The sequence below is a fragment of the Astyanax mexicanus genome, chromosome 17 (assembly GCF_023375975.1).
Source record: "Astyanax mexicanus isolate ESR-SI-001 chromosome 17, AstMex3_surface, whole genome shotgun sequence".
Lineage (NCBI taxonomy): Eukaryota > Metazoa > Chordata > Actinopteri > Characiformes > Acestrorhamphidae > Astyanax > Astyanax mexicanus.
Window position 1 is genome coordinate 8,873,799 of NC_064424.1, and position 19,444 is coordinate 8,893,242.

At 39.3% G+C, this 19,444-nt stretch overlaps 1 protein-coding gene across 3 annotated transcripts in view; it reads right to left on the reverse strand.

Moving 5' to 3' along the window:
- arhgap32b (Rho GTPase activating protein 32b) overlaps positions 1-19,444 on the reverse strand; it is a 116,565-nt gene that overhangs the window by 77,151 nt on the left and 19,970 nt on the right. For all 3 annotated transcript variants that reach the window (XM_022676037.2, XM_022676036.2, XM_022676035.2), the window contains exon 2: positions 4,131-4,244. In XM_022676037.2, coding sequence (XP_022531758.2) covers positions 4,131-4,219 — 89 coding nt within the window. In that variant the 5' untranslated portion in view covers positions 4,220-4,244. The remainder of the gene's footprint in view (positions 1-4,130; positions 4,245-19,444) is intronic.

A 19,444-nucleotide genomic window follows, 5' to 3' on the forward strand; every position in this document is an offset into this window, starting at 1 on the left:
GTTTCATTGTCCATCCCCTGTACTTAATAGTGCTGTAAAACGTAAATAGGAACTTGACTTTTTTCAAAACCCTTTTCTATTGTATTTTTGAAAATTTGAAAGCCAGTTAAGTTCGTATTATATTATTTTTTGTCAGAAATAACTACTTAGTCACCAAAACCTTTTGTTCATTATTTTATAAATGGTACAAGTACTGATATCATTAGTTGCTGTCTGTCAAAAAACATTCTAATTTTTTGTTAGTTATGACTTTATCAACAATAAATAGAATCTTTCCTTAGATCATTTAAAACTTTCCTGCACTCATTTTTCCCAAGCTAAAAAGTAATTGGTTTCAGCATTCACTATGAAAAACGGCCTCACTTTACCTCACACTACCTCCAGCCTTGTTAGTTAATAGCAGCACAGTCTGCAGCGTGAATAGCTCACTCTTTTGCTGCACTCTTTCGATGCTCTTTCAGTGTTCATAAGATACAAGATATCTTAAAGCCCTTCGGTAAATTTGCTGTTTTGGAGTAAAATAGGATTTGCGTGACAGCGATGATACACTCTAACACAGATTTCACATTATGGGGTTGAAGGGGAGAAGACAGAACCATAAAGACAGAACAGTTTGGCAGAACAGGCATAAGCACTTTATTTGACAGAATACTTGCTTATCCTGCAGGCTGGCACTAAATGTCATCCAGCAGAAGAGACTTTGTCTTGGGGTTGAAACACTGAGATAGCCCAACGAGTCTCTCTGTCTGGCACACATTCACGACCCACTTCAAGGCAATTTCACTGAAACAAACACGATCTGATACTACAGAGCACGGCTGATTGAACAGCAATCCCACTGTATTACACTCTTCTAGCGTCTGAGAGAAGTGGGGCTCTTACTGTATGGTGCTTTCATTACTGAGCTTGCACCATCTTCTTTTCCAATTCAAACTGCTCTCTGAACTTAGAGGAGACACATGCACACACTCAGAGAGAGAGAGAAAAGTGTAAGTTATTTTAGTAATGGACAACAGCAGGAGACACTAGCATCTCTGAGTGAAGCTTAATGATCAAAACAACAGTCATGCTGCCTTAAGGCTCTAGCTTGTTGACCTCGTTCAAAGCTCCAGCTCAAATGAGCACACGCAGGAGATATGAGGCCTTCAGAGATGTGCTCTCTGGCAGGCCATTGTCTATCTGTAAACTCCAGCAGTAGGGTGTCAGTGAGGTAATGCATTTCAGAGGGATAGGCCTGCCCACATAGAGGGACACTTTTTATTAAATTCACTGGGGCTGAAAGATTGCTTCTGAATTAGGGTCTGTTGACAGTGTAAACTTTGATGTGGTCTACAGCAGCGTTTCATTTTCGAGAGGCCAACCGAGGTTGTTTTCCTCTTTCTACACTGGTGTTCTATAGTGAACCCTGCAGCAAATACCCAAAGCACATTCATAAACCCTGACTGCACGTCATTTTCAAATGAACTCACTTCAAACTATAAGCCATTTGCTCAGGTTGAAATTGCAGGTTTTAGCAGCACCACTTAACCTGCAATCTTTCAAAAACATAGGGTTTAACTGGACTCAGCAAACATGCTTACATGGCTAATGGTTATGGAACTTCCATAACTCTAATTGTTGGCTGTAAGGAGTGTTTTAGTTCAGACTGCTTTATAGGAGAAAGTAACTTGCAGGTGTAAGCAAGACATTGGGTCTAATGTTTGTTTGCAACCCTTCCCCTGAATTAATTCAGCTACATTAAATTGCACCCTTTGATGACATAAATGTGCAAATGTACTCACACAGCTTGTCCAGTCTATGTTGACAAGTACTGCCAATAGAATAGGACTGTCTGGAGCAGGTGAAAAACAAGAACCATTTGGCACCATGCCTATAATTCCAGATGTTGGCTAGAGGGGTGTAAAGCTTTCAGCATTGAGCTGTGAAGCAGTGGATCTGCATTCTCTGGAAGGATGATGGGTGCTGAATACAATACTTCTGGGATGAGTTGGGGAGTTGGGGATGAGGTATGGTGGTGGTTATCCAACATCCTGACCTCACTAACCCTCATGTTGCAATTCCCACAGCAATTCTCCAAAATCGAGTTAGCAGGTTTTTATATTTTCTGGACAGAAGACACAGTTACTCCAACAAAAAAAAGGATAATATATTTTTTAATGAATGGGCAGGTGTTTAAACCGTATGTAAGTATATATCAATTAAATCAGTAACATAAATACATACATACTTCGAAGACTGAGTTCTTCCGAAGAATAACCATATATCAATCATTTCTCCTTTTTAAGGAAAACTGTTATTTTCTTTTTAATTTAAAATATATTATATTGTTAAGTGCCTTCATGAGGCACAAAGAGCTTACGTCTAAATAAAGCACTTTATTAATGAAAGAAAGAACTGGGAATAAACCATCGAAACATTTGCGAAAACTGGATCGCAGAAACAAAAAAAAAAAAAACATTGAAGGAAAATGTGGTTTCTGGAGCATCCCTGCTAAAGTTAGAGCGCTGCTAAAATAGAGATAGGATGTCCTCTGCATAATCAAAAGCTCTGAATGAGCTTCTCAAGTGACGGTGCTTGAGGAGGTTTCACTTCTGCACTTTTGGAAAGCATAAACAGATGCATTTAGGCTAAGATTTGCTTTCTTCAATGAGGGCCATTACTATGCACAACACTAGTATAATCAAACGTGTAAAGCTCTGATTCTACCCTCCTTGATTGATGGCTGAGGGCTGTTCAAAGTCAGAGTCAAGCTCTGGGGACTTCTCCTTTGAGATCCCCACACAAGGCCTTGGCAGGACACCAGCATTTAAAGTGGGCTAGTGGCATTGCTGTGGGTCAGCACAGTGCTGTGGACGGGGACATAAACAGTGAGGCCCGAAAACTGCTAAATTTACCGTTCGCCAAGCCAGCATGAGTCACAGAGGCAACTGCTGATGCTGTTCGCATGGCAAACTTAGGAGCCAAGTTTTTCCATGGGAGATGAAAGAAATAATGGCCTCTTTTTCTCCTCCTTTACTCTTCTGCCTCTGTAGTGTGCTAATATCTAATGTATGCTAAGCTGTGGCTGCCATGGCAACCATCAGCATACAGGATTTGGACCGCGTTCAAGTGAGGCAGGGGACTAAAATGGCTGGACAATAATCCTCAAATACAGACAATTCCCGTCCCTCCGGGCCCAAAACTTGCGGCAGGAAGGTGATCCTGTGAAAGGGATTTAGTGCTGAATCTCAGAAAAAGGGAGCCAGCAGAAAGAGTTCACACCGCAAAAGCATGCAGGCACTCGTGAGCACTCGTGATCACGTGACTCCTGCTCAGAGCCCTGCCTCTGATGTCTGGCAATGTGAGTGGGTGGGAGGGAGCGTACCGGCATTTCAATATTGTGTGTGTGTGTGTGTGTGAGAGTGTGTGTGTGTGTGTGTGTAAATGTGTGTTGTAATTGACTGCCTAAGCTCTAATAGAGAACACAACTGTGGTCATCACAAGCGTAAATTCATAATTTCGTAATACATATGTACAGAGTGTTGAGGGCAGGTGTGTAATGACATCATCCCCAGCTGATTTCTGACCTCATGGAGAGATATTATTATTACTAAATAGGACTTTGGTGCCATTACACAATACGTAAATTACATACAGCTCGATAGAAACTCGCCCCAATAAGAATCTCTGAAAACACCTCAATAACCCAGCTGCCAAGCAACATCTGCCTATCTGCTGCCATATAATCCTATGTACTCTATGTATACTCAATACAAATACTTCTGATATTGCTCCTTCAGCTCCAGGGGAGCAGCAGAAGCACCTCTTTCCACTTCCACTCCTCTTTTTCATCCCGCTCTCGCAATTTGAATAAAACGCTTACTCCCAAATGTGTGCTCAAATGCAGGGATTCGAGAATCGTTTATATCTGTGATTTCAAGAACAGGTAATAAGCCAGTAAACACAAACACATTGAGGGTGGGAGACACATTAGACATCAGAGCACATGCTCAAGCCAACACACACACACACGTACACACGCACACACACACGTACACACACCCAGCTTGTTGAAATGAGGCAGGAGATACCCACAGAGGTGGGGATGTCCAAAGTGTAGGAGTGCAAGAGGAAGAGAAGCCAGTTCTTACCTGTCAGAGATGTCATGACTTCCTGTGGCTCCGAGCAGTCCTAGCGCTGCACTCCCCACCACTGCAGCAGCCCCGCTGCCTGCCTCCATGATACTGACTCACTGCAGGAGCAGCCTGCCAGAGAGAGAGAGAGCGAGCGAGCGAAAGAGAGAGCAGGGAGGGTGGGAGGGGGAAGAGAGAGAGAGAGAGAAAGAGAGAGAGTTGAGATGATGTAGTGTCACAGAGACAGGGAGATAGAACAAGATAGACAGGGGAAATATGAAAGTAGAGCAGGGAAAGAACGGAGAGAGAAAAGAAAATCAGATTTATTTTTTTTCCACAGCCTATTCCAGGCAAACTGAATTGCATTCATTTTTAAACAGTTAGCATTATGCACACAGATTCCTCAAGGCTTGTTACAATCACACGCTGCTTCCTGCTGCGTTATTAAAACATGAAAATCAAACCTTTTTAACAGATCAACATATGGTCACATTTACATTAAACACATTAGATAACTGCTGGGCACTGGTGCAATGAAATCATTTTTTAATAACATGATTCAAAATACATTCAAATTGCATGTCTAATAATGCCAGTGTGTTGGTAAAAACAGCTCCCACCTGTCAGATGGGCAGCAGGGACTTTATAAGATGTAGTCAGCTCCCTACAGTGAGTCACTAAGCCTCGGGCACCCATGACCCTGTCGCTGGTTCACCCAGTGTCCTTTCTTGAAATTCTATATTTAGTCAGTACTGACCACTTTATACCAGGAACACCACTTAAACCTTCTTGATGTTTTGGAATTGCTCTGACTCAAGTAGTCTAAAAGCTGATTGATGCTACTGCATCAAATCTATGGAGCAGTCTACATGTAGCTGCATACCTGCATCATCACCAATGTGTAGCCATGTACCTAACACTGTAGTTGCGTACTTACATACCCTACACTGTAGTCTACAATGGAGACTGACACTTACCTCTATATTATAAATGTAATTATGCAACTGTCAACTGCAATACAAAACACAGACACACCAACACACAAGTATAAACACTCACAATGGCACAGGCTATTCGCACAGGTTACACTGCAGACTCTGTGCTGACTTTATGCAGAAGTATAAAACATTACTATCACAATTAGTCCTTTGTAAAGACATACAGATCTTTATGCTTGACCTTTTTACATGCCTATAACATAAGCTTTAAGAACTGACTGTTCACTTGTTGTCTTTTATGCACATCCCAGCCTTTGACAGATGCAATTATAACTAGAGGTGTCCTTATCTCATCCGTATATGACCAGTATCAGTTCAACACTGGCCAAAATCACTGGCAATATTTGAAGAAAAACAAGTGTAATTGTTTTTCCATTAGCCTAACTCTAAAAACCACGCATACATGTGTTCAGGTCTACATGCCATTATTCTAATCATTTGTACAATGAAGTATACATGTTAATATTTGTTTAAAAGATTGAACAATTTTATTTAGCTGGCTATGCAAGCAAATGTAGACAAATGTCTTTGTAAGAGCTTAATTTAAGAGAAGGAACAAGATAGTATATGATTGGCATCAGTTTTCACAGATACTCAAGATGGATTTTATTTTGATGGCTTGTTAAGCAAAGCACCTTCAGACAAATGTATTAACACTATAGTTTAAGAGAGGGAAAAATGGTTAAAAAAATGGTTTCAGTATTGGCAGACACTCTAGGTTGCAGTATCAGTATTGCTCATGAAAATGTTGTCTTTTGGTCACCCCTAATAATAAAATAATCAATGTTATTACCTTTCAAGTGTCTGTGGTTTTAATGTTATGGCTGAATTGTGTGTATTAGGCATCACCTGTATTATTAAAAAAAAAACATACAGGCACTTGTTTTTTCTCCTAAATGTATGCATTGCTTTTCCACCAGTGTATAAAAAAAATCAATGGTATTCCAAGATACCTATTCTCGTATACTGGTACATTAATTTGTGCATCATCTATGTCTACATTAGAAAAAAACATTCAGTCCTCCAGCACACGTTTAAAGGCATATGTTTAGTTGTTATCAAATCCAGTTAGCCTTTAATGCCAGTGCATACATATCTGCCCACCCAGACAGTGTGCGTCACACTGAGGAACTCCTACTCCACGGCTTGGTGTGCAACGTAATATAATTGCAGGGACCGCAGCAGGTGATTGACACACTGAAGAAAAGACCATGCCTCGTTCATTGAAGAGAACAAAACCTAAACCCACATCATAATCCTCCGACCACTGCCACTGAGCGTCCTCTGAGGCGGACAGGGGAATTATATCAAAGAATGGCAGGCAGGGAAATCGCGGAAGGCGTAAGAACACCCACGCACAATCCAAAAGCGGCTTGTCTTCAATGAGAGGGAGGGGCTGTTGTCTGCATGCTCTTGCTCAGGGTTTGTTGTGGAAGTGTATCATTACGATTGCGCTCGTATACAATGTAGTGGAGTGCTCCTCAAACTCTAAACACCATTCAGAAACTTCTCAACTTCCCAAATAGTGCAGTAAACTCTTTCTGTAGGCGGAGCAGAGCAGCCGCTTGATGGATAGGTCTAGCCTAATTGTGTCTCTCCCTCAAGCCCGACTGAGTGAGCCCACCAAGCTGAAAGCAGGCTTTACTGCTAAAGCCCTGGTCTGGTTCTGTCAAACAGATTACAACCTCCACACACAGAGCTGACCTAGTCAGAGGACATAATGCACACTGTCAGGATGGAGCCAGAAATCTTAATTCAAATGGCAGTATGGATTAATCAAGAACAAAATGAATGTAAAGAGGCGACAACTCGAGCAGCTCATGGAGCTTTTGAGCACATTAAGCAGCAGCCATGATGAGAGTCATTACGGACACACGGCTTACTCTTTATAAAAATCAATGATTAGGCAAAAGCCACAAAGCACTTGGCCGAGTGAGGATCTATCCTCGGGGATACACTGAGAGCAGCACGTGAGCAGATAGGGACACACTATCGCTCTCATGCTGAGCCACTGCACTGGGAATCTCCATGTAGCCCTCCTCTGAAGTGTTTAGTCATCTCTGAAAAGGCTATGCGAGTCCACTCTCTGCCTTCCTCCATTCAGCATGGCATTACTCATACCTGACATTTACTTTATTCCCACCAGCATTCTCCATTTAATACCATTCAAATTACTCTGACGTTACCTAATTGCCTTCGTTCAGCCAACAGGAAATCGGATAAACCTTTGAACACTCTTTGCGACAGACAGACTACTGGCTCTCGCCACTTGTAACCATGTGAGCTGGGACAGAATTTGTTGAAGTCAATGGCCTTTCTTTCCAATCAAAGACAACGGTCAGTTACTATTCTGAAGAATTCTTCCTTGCCTTGACAATGTAAAAATTACATTGATACATAAAAAATCATAAAAACTCTCTTCAGGAATACTGTATGATTTACTATGCCTGAAAATCAAAAGTAATCCATGCCTGCAAAGCAAGAAAAAGCTAAAAACCATAATAAAAATGCAGCGAAACTGCAGATGTTCAGATGAGATCTGTAAGACCAAGAAAACTCTATTAAAGACATGTCTGTATGATGGAAGCCTAATAAATTCAAAACCTCAACATGACTGCCAAATATTTTAGTTGCTCACACAAACATTATACTCACAGAAGACTCATAATATAGTAACCCTATACTGTGACCTAATCACAAAAATCAACATTAGAAGTATACTACAAAACATTCATGGTATTTCACAAATACAGTTTGTGAAACAAGTTAATAACCTATAAATTGAGTTAATAAACTTGGACTATTCTCCCCTTTGGTTTGGTATGTTTTGATCCCAATAACGACTATATAAATCACAACACATTGTGAGAACATTCTTTCTGCTTATAAGTCAGAGCTGTGTGGGATGGTTAAAAGAGAGTAAATACCTTTAAAAAAACAGAAAGCCCAGTACACAAAGAATGGCAGAGATGCCATTTTTTCATAGCTGTAGTAATTACACTGGCATTATGTCAAGTTAAACTGCACCTGAACAGCCTCAACCTTACAGCATACGCCTGATACAGTTGGGATCAAGGTCAGATCACATTCTCGCCACAAATGAACCATTCTAGAGTTTGTTTGGGTAAAAAGAAAAAAAGAACCAGACTACAAATTGCAGGTGGTAAAACATCCTCAGAGCAGTCAGATCAGTACATGTCAATCCATAAAAAAATTAAAAAGATAAAAGAGGACAACTTTTTACAAGAGTATAAGGATCCAAACCAAACCTCAAAAATCTGAATAGATAATCTGAAGACTTGATGTTTTAGAAAAATCGAAATGGTTGTATTTGACATTCACGCAACACTGAAAAAAAAAATCCAGATTTGAGTCAGTTTAGCATGGTAATTTAAATGTAGCCATAATCAACTTTAAAAATAAACTTGCTAATTTTTGATAGAAAAAGGAGACCTATTTTTAATTATTCATCTGTTCAAAAAAAGTAATACACTCTGTGACCTTACTTCAGTGCATGTCTGTGCAACATTTACTGTAAAATGCCTTCAGCGCACAGGCCCTTGCGCAAGCACTTACAACAGCATAGTGTAAATGTCAAGGCATATGTACTCGCTACTACATTTTGGCTTAGAAGATGCACCATAAAGCTGTAAGCGATTCCGTCTTTTCACTGTTCCGCTGCTTGACAAATCTTTTTGTACAGCATGCTCTAAACTCAGCAGAAACAGTCTAGGACTCCGGTTTGGAGCATCAGCTTTGTGAGGCTCTGAGTGAAACGGGATCTCGCTGACAAGCAGCCGATATGTCTGCTGTGAGACGTGGCTGTCTGCGTTAATATGAAAAATCTGGGGGTATGTTTACAAATCGCATTACATCAGGGGGCAGGGCTGGGTCCCAACTGACAATTACCTCATTTGATGTAACACAAGGCCACTGCGCCTCACTGGACAATCTGTTCAAAACACTTATCAGTTACCCAGCATCTATTTGCAGAGAACACAGTTTAAAAAGCAAATTCTCTTCATAAATGCAGCTATTGTTTTTGTCTATTAAGGTTTTGTGTATTACATTTCATGTCACTTAGGCACTTTATTAATGTTTACCAGTATCTGTTCACACATTCTTTTACAATGTACCGCTTTAAACAACAGGCACAATTCTGTATAATGTGCTATGATGACTCTTTTTCTACATATGCTTATTTCCACATGTATATTATATGTTAATGCGGTCTAATATGAATATTAGTCTAGCGTGTATTTATTTTGTTTTGTCTAGAGAACAGCAAAATTCTTAAGCTATGCACCTCTATGCTATTATTTTGACTAATTATATTTCAGACTGTGATTATGAATGTTCTACAAATTTTAAAGAAATATACATTTACAGTAATATTAGCACATATTAGGTTTGCACATGGAGCTATATGGAGTGCATTTTTGGTATAATGACAATTATAATGACAATGGTGAAAATTCCTGTATTTTTTATTATCACTAAATATAGCAACAAGCAACTATTGCAAAACCTGTTTTTAGCCAGTACCGTGCAACTCAAGCACATATCATCAAACATGATCAAACATAACAGGCAATAAGAAACAGTGGTGGTTAATCAAAGTTCACAATTTAAAACAGACAAGACAGACAGACAGATGATTAACGAAACGGCCAAAAACACTACCACAGAACTGAATCATACCCCTGTGATCCAGTTTCAACAAAAACTAAATACTGCCAGCTTCACAAAAGTCTGAATTATGGCAGAGCTGCCATTTAGAATCTACTTATATCCAAGACCAACACTCAAATGCAGAACCTGCTGTAATGCAAAACCTGGAACCTTCAGTAATGGAAACATGTAACATGGTCTGAAGAGCTGCCTTTCAACCTTTTTACATGAATTGATTGTTTATATTTAGAAAAAGCCAAAACATGGCTTCAATTCTGAAGGTCTGCTGCCCATTGTGGGAGGAATGGTATGACGGTAGACCTCACATGAGTCATTAGGTCCAATCACTCATCATGGTCATATGACCACAAAAGAACGAACTGACGCAATTTTAAAGACCTAGTTACTTTTTATTGTTTCCATATTCCAGAATACGTCTCCACTCGCATACCTTCATAAAGTCAAATAGTTTCAGTATTATCAAGAACACCAAATCATACTACATTCTTGCCGTCTAATCACCAGATCTATAACACCACAATGACACATTTTGTAACAGCTGATGTCCTTATCTCTCAAGGATATGGAGACTTTTTATATTGATGAAGAACTAGATATGCCATACACTGTCTGTCAGCAGATGTCAGCACTACAGAAAAGAGGATGATTATATTGAGCATTTCATTGTTATATTTAATGTTACACATTTTGTTTTGTCCAACACAGTATTTCTGTACAATATTATACACGCACTTCTGTTTCCTCTTGTATTATTTAACAAATTCAGTTTGTTGATCATCCTTATCCATCGCCTACAATCATATTTCATGCAGGAAAATGTGACATTAATTAGAAATACAGAGGCAGTTTCTTTAAGCATTTCCTTCTTGCACTAAGCTATATCCCACTAGTCATTATAAGTTCTATCACTTTGATCTTAATGTAATGCAATAATCAATTAAACAGTGCACAAAACCTTTGAGCACCGTTGTGTTTTCAATTTGAAAACACAACATAGATGAACTGTACATGGTCTGCCACTTAAGGAAAATGGACAACAGCAGTGAAGGCTTCAGTGGTGGAAAAACAGGGTTAAAAAGCCCTGAAATATTTGGACCGATGTCTAAGTTTATTTTAAAATAAACATTATATTTGGTTAAAAATGTATTTAAGCTATTTTTACCTGCTGTGTGAACGTAGTCTAAATGACCATTTCAGGATTCATTCAATGTGTACTAAATAAAGCTCAACAGGGAATGGTAAAATGAAATCAGTGTAATTGTACTACCGGAACTTTCACCTCAAACTAAACTTAACCAAACACTTAACCTAACCTTATTCTTAACTCGAACTGTAGTAGGATTTAAAGGTCTTATCTTTTTATAATTTATTTTTAGAAGCGCATGTCCCAATATTTATTTATTTTTTTCCATGGAGAATATACACACACTGTGGTACACACTGGAACCATCATTAGGTTTAGACATTACATATATTTTTGGACACAGAACACTGCTGAAACCAAGCACACTTTATATTCATAAAAGCAGTCTTTAACTGAAAAATGCATAAAAGCTTCTTCATTGTATATTGGACAGGTACACTGCAAGGTGAGCATCTGTTAGCTGCTCGATAAATCACCATTAACAGACTGCAGGGCTTGAGGGGTGTTACAGCACATCTTGCTATTTACAGATACAAGAACTTGGTTTGACTTTAGCAAAGACAAAGGTTAAGCTGATGAGCAAACTTGCGCTTTTGTAAATAAGCAATTACTAAGCCTTGTGTAGGAGAGCAGAGCAGCTCCCCAAAGCCAGACAGGGGACTAAGGAAAAGTGCAAGCAGTATCCAGAGCCTCGGGGGGTGAAGAAAACAGCCAAGCTAAAACAGAGCAGTGATGAAGCCCCCCCTTGCTGAATTACATGCTCAGAACTCTGCGGCTTTGAAAGGATTCAAACAGAAATCCTTTTCGTATTCATACCTTTCATCTGAAAATAAGGACGAGGAGGAGAAGGAAACCATTTTGGGTGTTTGGGATTATTTCGTGCATTTGACTGATATGAAAATCCATGAGAGCACCATCACAGCACAAGCAGACACTGAGTGCCTGATTACAGTAAATGCTTCTGCATATCAGATAAGGAGACAATAATTATGAGACATGCATCAGCTCAAGCCCCAATCAGCGCAAACGTATAAGCACTAATTATTGCTGACTTACTCAATGATGGGCACCGGGTCAAGAGCCAACTGTATTAAACCAAGTTATGCAAGGAGGCTCATAACCTGTGTATTGGTGTAGTACACACTTTTATTATCAGGCAAAAACAGGAAGATGTGATTTATTAATACACAAGTAATATCGCTAAAAGATCTCCTTCAAGGATGAGTCAGCAGGACCTTCCTCTCTCATTTGGAGTCCTCAGAAAACCATGCCAGATTCAATACTTGCTGACTGCCAAATACCGCATACTGCCAACCTAACCCTGCACTGGGATGCCTCTACCAAGACAAGGCAATTTTCTCCAAAGAATACAGCATCCGACACCTCACCCTGATAAACATGTAAGCCCCCATTAAGAAGTGTTTCTCTGTCTGCGTAGACAGAACTTCATCCCAATTTCCGTAGGGCAACAATTAGCATGCTTCGGAAAGCTCCACCATTGGTCCTTTGGGAGCCTCTATTACAGTGCTGCTCATTCTAGATTAGCCTGAGAAAACAATGTGACAGTGCAAGCCATTAACTCTACGCTTGGAAACAAATTCTACTATGTCGCAGTCATGTCCAATCTCTGGAATGTGACAGATAACGACAGTCAAGGAGAAGAACAAATATATGATACATAAAACTGATTCCCATTTTGAACGTTTCCTTAATGAACCTAACTGTTTTTGTCAATACATGCAGTTTAACTCTTAAGAGTTTTTTAATGATTTTCTGGAAAATATACATTTTATCAACTGGATGTATGCTGTGCTGCATGGTTGTTGTTTTTTTTTATTAAATAAAAACTTACATTGCATTATTGTTGTTGTTCTGTGACATACGATGCAGTATAAAATAAAAACAGGACACTTGAACCAAAAATACTGTCAGTGTATAGGAGATCTTGAAGTTCGACAATTGTGCATGATTGTGAGAAAATATTGATGAATTTAGTTTTGCAATACATTACATTTTTTTTTAAAACACAGTACCGATCTTTAATTATTAGTTTACATGTGAAAGATTGGTATCAGACAGAGGTTCATTTACAATACACAGCCCTAATGGCCACAATGTGATGACAATGCAGAAATAATATATTTGACACCTGTATTTTATACCTTACTTTTTTCCCCACATCGGTTTCCTTAAAATTTCAAAAAAAAAAAAAAAGATTTTGCATTATTATTTTCATTTTTTGTTTCAGAAACACGTTTAAAACTGTGCACTATTACTTAACTGAGAGTTAGTGATGAGCAATCAAAGTCAGAATGTCTTCTTATGCCTGTCCAAATAAGGATAAGCGATTGGGATCTTGTGATCTACACGTCACATGCTTATAGTATGAAATCTGCATTAGTCACAGGGTGTAACAATCACAGAGACTGTTCTTTAAATTCTTTGAAATTGCTGAATTTCGCATTCAGTTAATGACTAATGGTTATACTTCTCATGGCATGAAAGCCTGAAACTTTGTACTTGGCCTGTTTATAAAATGTTACAGAATGGAAATAAATTGAATTGGTTTGATTTGCTGGACCTGACCATTCTATTTGAATGTCAATAGTTTTTAGCCACTTTTAAATTGACATTATAGAGTCTGTCTGTAAATAGCAATACTAGATTAGCTGGAAAATTCCAGTTTTCTACAAAATCATACTTTAGAAACAGATACCCAGTGACAAATACTAGTACACTAATATACTGAACAAAGTAATTTCAATGGAAATCCAAGCCAGATTTCTCCTGTGCAGTTGGTTGTACTCATTGAATGTTTTGCAAAAACGCTCCCAGACTTTTCCTGTTGTAGTTGGTTGGATGCCAGTATAGAAATGTAAACAAACAACCATCTACAGAAATGTGCAGACAGCTTTATTAGCTTTAACTTTAACTACAGGCCATCATGCCGGTGATTTCTCATAATCTTCTATATGGAGTGTGCCTTTAAATCTGTTTCAAGGCCACATAGCTCTAACACCCCCTCCTAACACTAGGTGTAAACGTGCAAAACAAAGTGGAAGGGATAAGCGGAAGGAGCAAGAGGTGAAATGGGATTGGCCCTCAAATTTGATTGTAGTATATAGATATATACAGCCAGTCATGTGAGTTTCAACCCTCATATTATACATTATATATTTTGCTACTCTTCCTCTGCTACTGTAATGTTAGTAGCACTTCATTGCACTTTGCACATTAAACTTTGATATATTCCTCATATTTTACTGCAATTTATTTTTATTTTATCTTTATTTTAATTACCGTATTTTTCGGGCTATAAGGCGCACTTAAAATACTTATTTTTTCCCAAAAATCGTCATTGCGCCTTATAATGCAGTGCGCCTTGTGTATGGATTTTGCTTGTGTTTACTGACCTCGATTTTTATGTGGTACACGGCGCTCTGTTGTGCAGAATTCCTCACCCACGCCAGAAAAAGATCCCCCTCTTGGGCTAGCGCGCGGTTACCTTTGACTGCCGTACTGCCTCTCGGCTGTGGCTCAAGGTAGCTAGTTTCCACTGTAGCTCCGTGGCCAGAACAAGGTGCCGGTAAACTTTCCTTTCCACCCGTTCTGGGGTAATAGCACAAACTGTTTCTTTTTAGAGCCCACTTCTAAGTAAAGTTAACCTCTTAACACGCGCTGGCCCACCGGCGGGCCAGAAATATTTAATATTTCATAACTGGCTGTGTTTCTGAATAGTTATGAACAGTTACAGGTTCAATATAGACATCCAATATACCATTTTAAAGCTTAGAATCTCTGCTTTTGAGCTATTTAGCCTATTTAGCGGAATATCCTTTCAGAAAATAAACATTTAGGGCGAAATATGCCTTGGTTATGATTTTAATAATTCATAACTCTCATATTTGCGTTTATCGTTCGTCCATATTTCATCGAATGCGGTCATGTCATACACCATTCGAACCGTCTGGCTCTCCGGATTCCAGAACTGTGCTTTTACTGTAGGATGTATGTTTCATGAATTAGAGCTGCGTCAGAGCGCATGTTTCCAGTAAAAAAAGGCTCTCCTTTTGTCCTGGGGTAACCTCCGGTCACTGCCGCCACCCCCCAAACACACACCCGCGCTCAGCCACAGGTCCTACCTTCAAAACGCGTCCAGACTAAAGAGAATCCATCAATCCAGTCTCCTGTAATCCACAGTTATATCCAAACAGCGCTGGAAATCACTTCATCCAGAAATGAAACTTATCCAATCTTTATCTCTGTTTTAAAACCGTTTTATTCACCGAATTCGGCACAACACGCTATTATAGTCAGAAGCCTCGCGGAGTAATGCGGTACTTGCTGTGCTTCAAGTAGTATTATGGTCTGTCGGAGCGTTGCGGCTACCGTTGTCAGGAGCCTCGCGGAGTAATACGTACTTGCTGTGCTTCAACATAATATTATGGTCTGTCGGAGCGTTGCGGCTACCGTTGTCAGGAGCCTCGCGGAGTAATACGTACTTGCTGTGCTTCAACATAATATTATGGTCTGTCGGAGCGTTGCGGCTACCGTTGTCAGGAGCGTCGCGGAGTAATACGTACTTGCTGTGCTTCAACATAATATTATGGTCTGTCGGAGCGTTGCGGCTACCGTTGTCAGGAGCCTCGCGGAGTAATACGTACTTGCTGTGCTTCAACATAATATTATGGTCTGTCGGAGCGTTGCGGCTACCGTTGTCAGGAGCGTCGCGGAGTAATACGTACTTGCTGTGCTTCAACATAATATTATGGTCTGTCGGAGCGTTGCGGCTACCGTTGTCAGGAGCCTCGCGGAGTAATACGTACTTGCTGTGCTTCAACATAATATTATGGTCTGTCGGAGCGTTGCGGCTACCGTTGTCAGGAGCGTCGCGGAGTAATACGTACTTGCTGTGCTTCAACATAATATTATGGTCTGTCGGAGCGGTGCGGCTACCGTTGTCAGGAGCGTCGCGGAGTAATACGTAAGTTACTTGCTGTGCTTGTTGATTTATTGCTCAGAGATGTTGTTATTTTTCACAGATATTGTGAAGGATTTATTGCTCAGAGTTATTGTTACTGATATAAATAAAGTTTCATTTAGTGCGCCTTATAATCCAGTGCGCCTTGTGTATGGACTAACACTAAAAATAGACCGTTCACTCATCGTGCGCCTTATAATACGGTGCGCCTTATAGTCCGAAAAATACGGTAATATTAGAGGTGGCAATCACAGGGCATCCTACAACACGATGATATCATGATACAGTGATTCTGAGATACTCAATATATGATACTATGATACTTTGATACAGCATCTGAGTTACTAAAGAGGATAAAATTATGGATTTATTGGTGTCAGTTTCACAGAATTTGAAAACTAATATTCTTCACAGCCTTTTTATTCTATTTATTTGATTAGCTCCACCACGTGGAGTAATAAAGTGTGGCGTTGATATGTAATTAATTGCATTGCTACTGTAAAGCTACAATTTCCTTCAGGAACAATAAAGTTCTGTCTATTGACAGCATACTGGCATTGAATTTTATAATGTGAGCGCAGCCTACTTCCAGGCTATGTGGCAAGCAAGGAAGCCTGACAAATAACTGAAAGAGGAGAAAATCTGTTTTTTGGCATTGGTATTCTACAAGGCCTGGACAAAATCCTATGCTTCTGTGTGTTTACAAGCAGGGCTCTCCACTCCAAACAATGCAGCCCAGAACCTTCGGGCCTCAGTGGAGCGGCAGCACAAAAGAGTACAGATAGGTCCTGGAGCGCACTACCCACTGTCGCACAGCACTGCCCTGTGTAGGCTGTAGGTCACAGAAGGGCCTTTGATTACGCACACAGCCAGGAAACACATTCACATTCTGCATTAAAAACGTTAGTCTCACATACTGCAGCTCTGTGCCGAGCTGCTTGTTTGCCAATCTAGACTTTTAAGAATGAAACTGGCACAAGCTATTCAGCCAATAATAAGACAGAAACTGATCATTTGTGTTACTCAGAACTTCACATAAAAGAAGACCTACGCTGTAATCACAGTAATATAACTGTTTAAATGCACCTCAATTCGAGCACAATGGCACAGTGTATGCACGCTGATTGCCCAGTGCGTCTGCATTATACGAGATCATTACTGTAGACTATTAGCTAGCCTATCTCTATTTTACAGCTGTCAAACAGAAACAGATTAAGGAAAAAAAGCCAGGAATTAATTTTCTTTATCATAGCTGTTAGTGCCACTGTGCCAAGGTTTAGTGAGACTTCACTAACGCAGCACTCGGGGCTAAATAAGCTCATGTTAATTTATTAGAAAGACTGCAGCCAGGTGCTGGGGCTTTAAACCAGAAGCTAATGCCTGTAGATTCAAATATTTGGACCTTGTAGGCCTATGTATAGAGACAGATGGCATCAGTTAGAGTGTTGATTCAGTAGCTTGAGGAAAAGCCCATCATAGTGGTCTCTAGGGTACTCCAACTGTACAATAACTGGTGATAAAGAATCATCATAGCTTCTGCCAGCTGACATAACTTATCATAAAGTGGCACAGACCAAGATCTGAGTTCTGGGTATTACTGGAGACAAAACCATCTGGAAGATTTAGAAATGAAAGCTGTGTAATTCATCATGAAGTAATGGACATTAATCGCCTGTGTAATTCCTGTCACAGTGCAGCTCTTGCAGCTTCTAGTTACAAACGGCAACAATTCTTATCACTGTGCAAAGAAACTATGTTTGTTCAAATTTGCTTTTAATGTTAAGACTTTTTAGAAAGCACAGTAAAAAAGCTTGAAAAAGACCAGCTTCTTCTGCACAAACATGCTGGAACAGTGGCTGGAAGAGGCCTCTGTTCTAGATTTATAGAGCAGTTAAGTTAACATGTCCCTGTGACAGTACAAGCCAATTAACAGGCCATTCATTCCTTCCTTTGCCCATTATAGGCCACAGCAGGACCCTGCTATACTGCAAGTCCTGCAGAATTCAACATGGTGGGTGACATTCTATATTTGAGCTTTAGCAATGCTCAGCACTCAGACTAACTTTCCCCTAACTACATCCATCAACAGACTCATCATTTTATAGTGTTTTATGCATTTTAGGCATGGTTTAACCTGATATTTCTAGTATCTAACCGTCAGCCCTCTGCAGTGCCATTTTATGAAGGCATTATAGTTCTGGACATAAAGGTGCGCAATATAACAACATTTTATTTTATCGTGATTAGGGTTTGGAATTATCGAATGATAGGATATCATGATACGTTACCCTTGATAACGATGATATCATTATACTGTGATTTAGCGATACTCAATATTAGTTGTTGTTATATTGCTTCATGTGGTGGCACTATAATCAAATGAATAGGGTAAATCGGCAGTGAAGGATATTAGTTGTTAATTTCTTTGAAACTGACACCAAATAAATGCATAAATCCTGGTATTTTCCCATTTTGAAGTATTTATATATATATACATTCAATTGGAATGAGAAATCCATCTAAAACCAGCCTAAAACTGCAACAAAGTAAAAAATATATATAATGTTCACTTAAATAATTGTGAGACTAAACTAACAGGCTTCTAAGAAGCATTACCAACATCTCACTGGATATTGTGCTTAGAAAATCATGTGCAATACATGTTTAATCTGACTTAACAATCAGCTTTCAATCACTTCATCATATTCCCTTTCTTCTTGCTTTGATTACTAATGCATATAATCCTCTCAGTGTCATCCTAATAGAAACAACAACAACTGATGACAGACACAGCTGTTTCAAAACTTCATAGTTTGTAAGTATCATGATACAGGGGTTATGAATTAAAAGACTGTAATAAATGCAATGCTATAAACTAATAATTAAAATAAACTGTTTTACAAAACAGATGCAGCTTTTTTTTACAATCACAGTTTAATTTGTTACTATACTATGCTTATCTCGATATAGCTTCATATAAAATAAATAGCATTAAAAAACATAGGAATATTACAGACCATTTTCTTGAACCTGACCCGACAGAGCCTGGTGGAAATTGGTGGTTTGGGTTGGGCAGAAATTTTTTTTAACCTCCTAATAAGCTGACATTCTGAGGATACAAAGTTTTGTATCTTTCTCTACCAGCAGCAATATATTGTTTACTTTTATATGTTTGTGATCTACACAAAGACTACAAGGTCTAAAAGGATGACATCACATTAAAAATCTTATTTGTCCACAGCAAGACTAGGTTTGGAACTGTCACCAGACACTCAGAATGTAGATAGATGAGCAATTGCAGAGCACTCCACAATCCTAATGCCATTTAGTCAAGGCTTTAGTAGAGCATCCCCATAAATCTTCGCTTGTACAGCAGATATTATCTTTCAGACATGAAAAATATCTGCACACTTGAATGTATTGCGGTGCTTAAATATTTCTTCAAATAGCAAAGAGTAAAAAAAAAAAAAAAACTTGAAAGCCGTATTAGCCAAGAGATGAAATATGATTTCAGAAA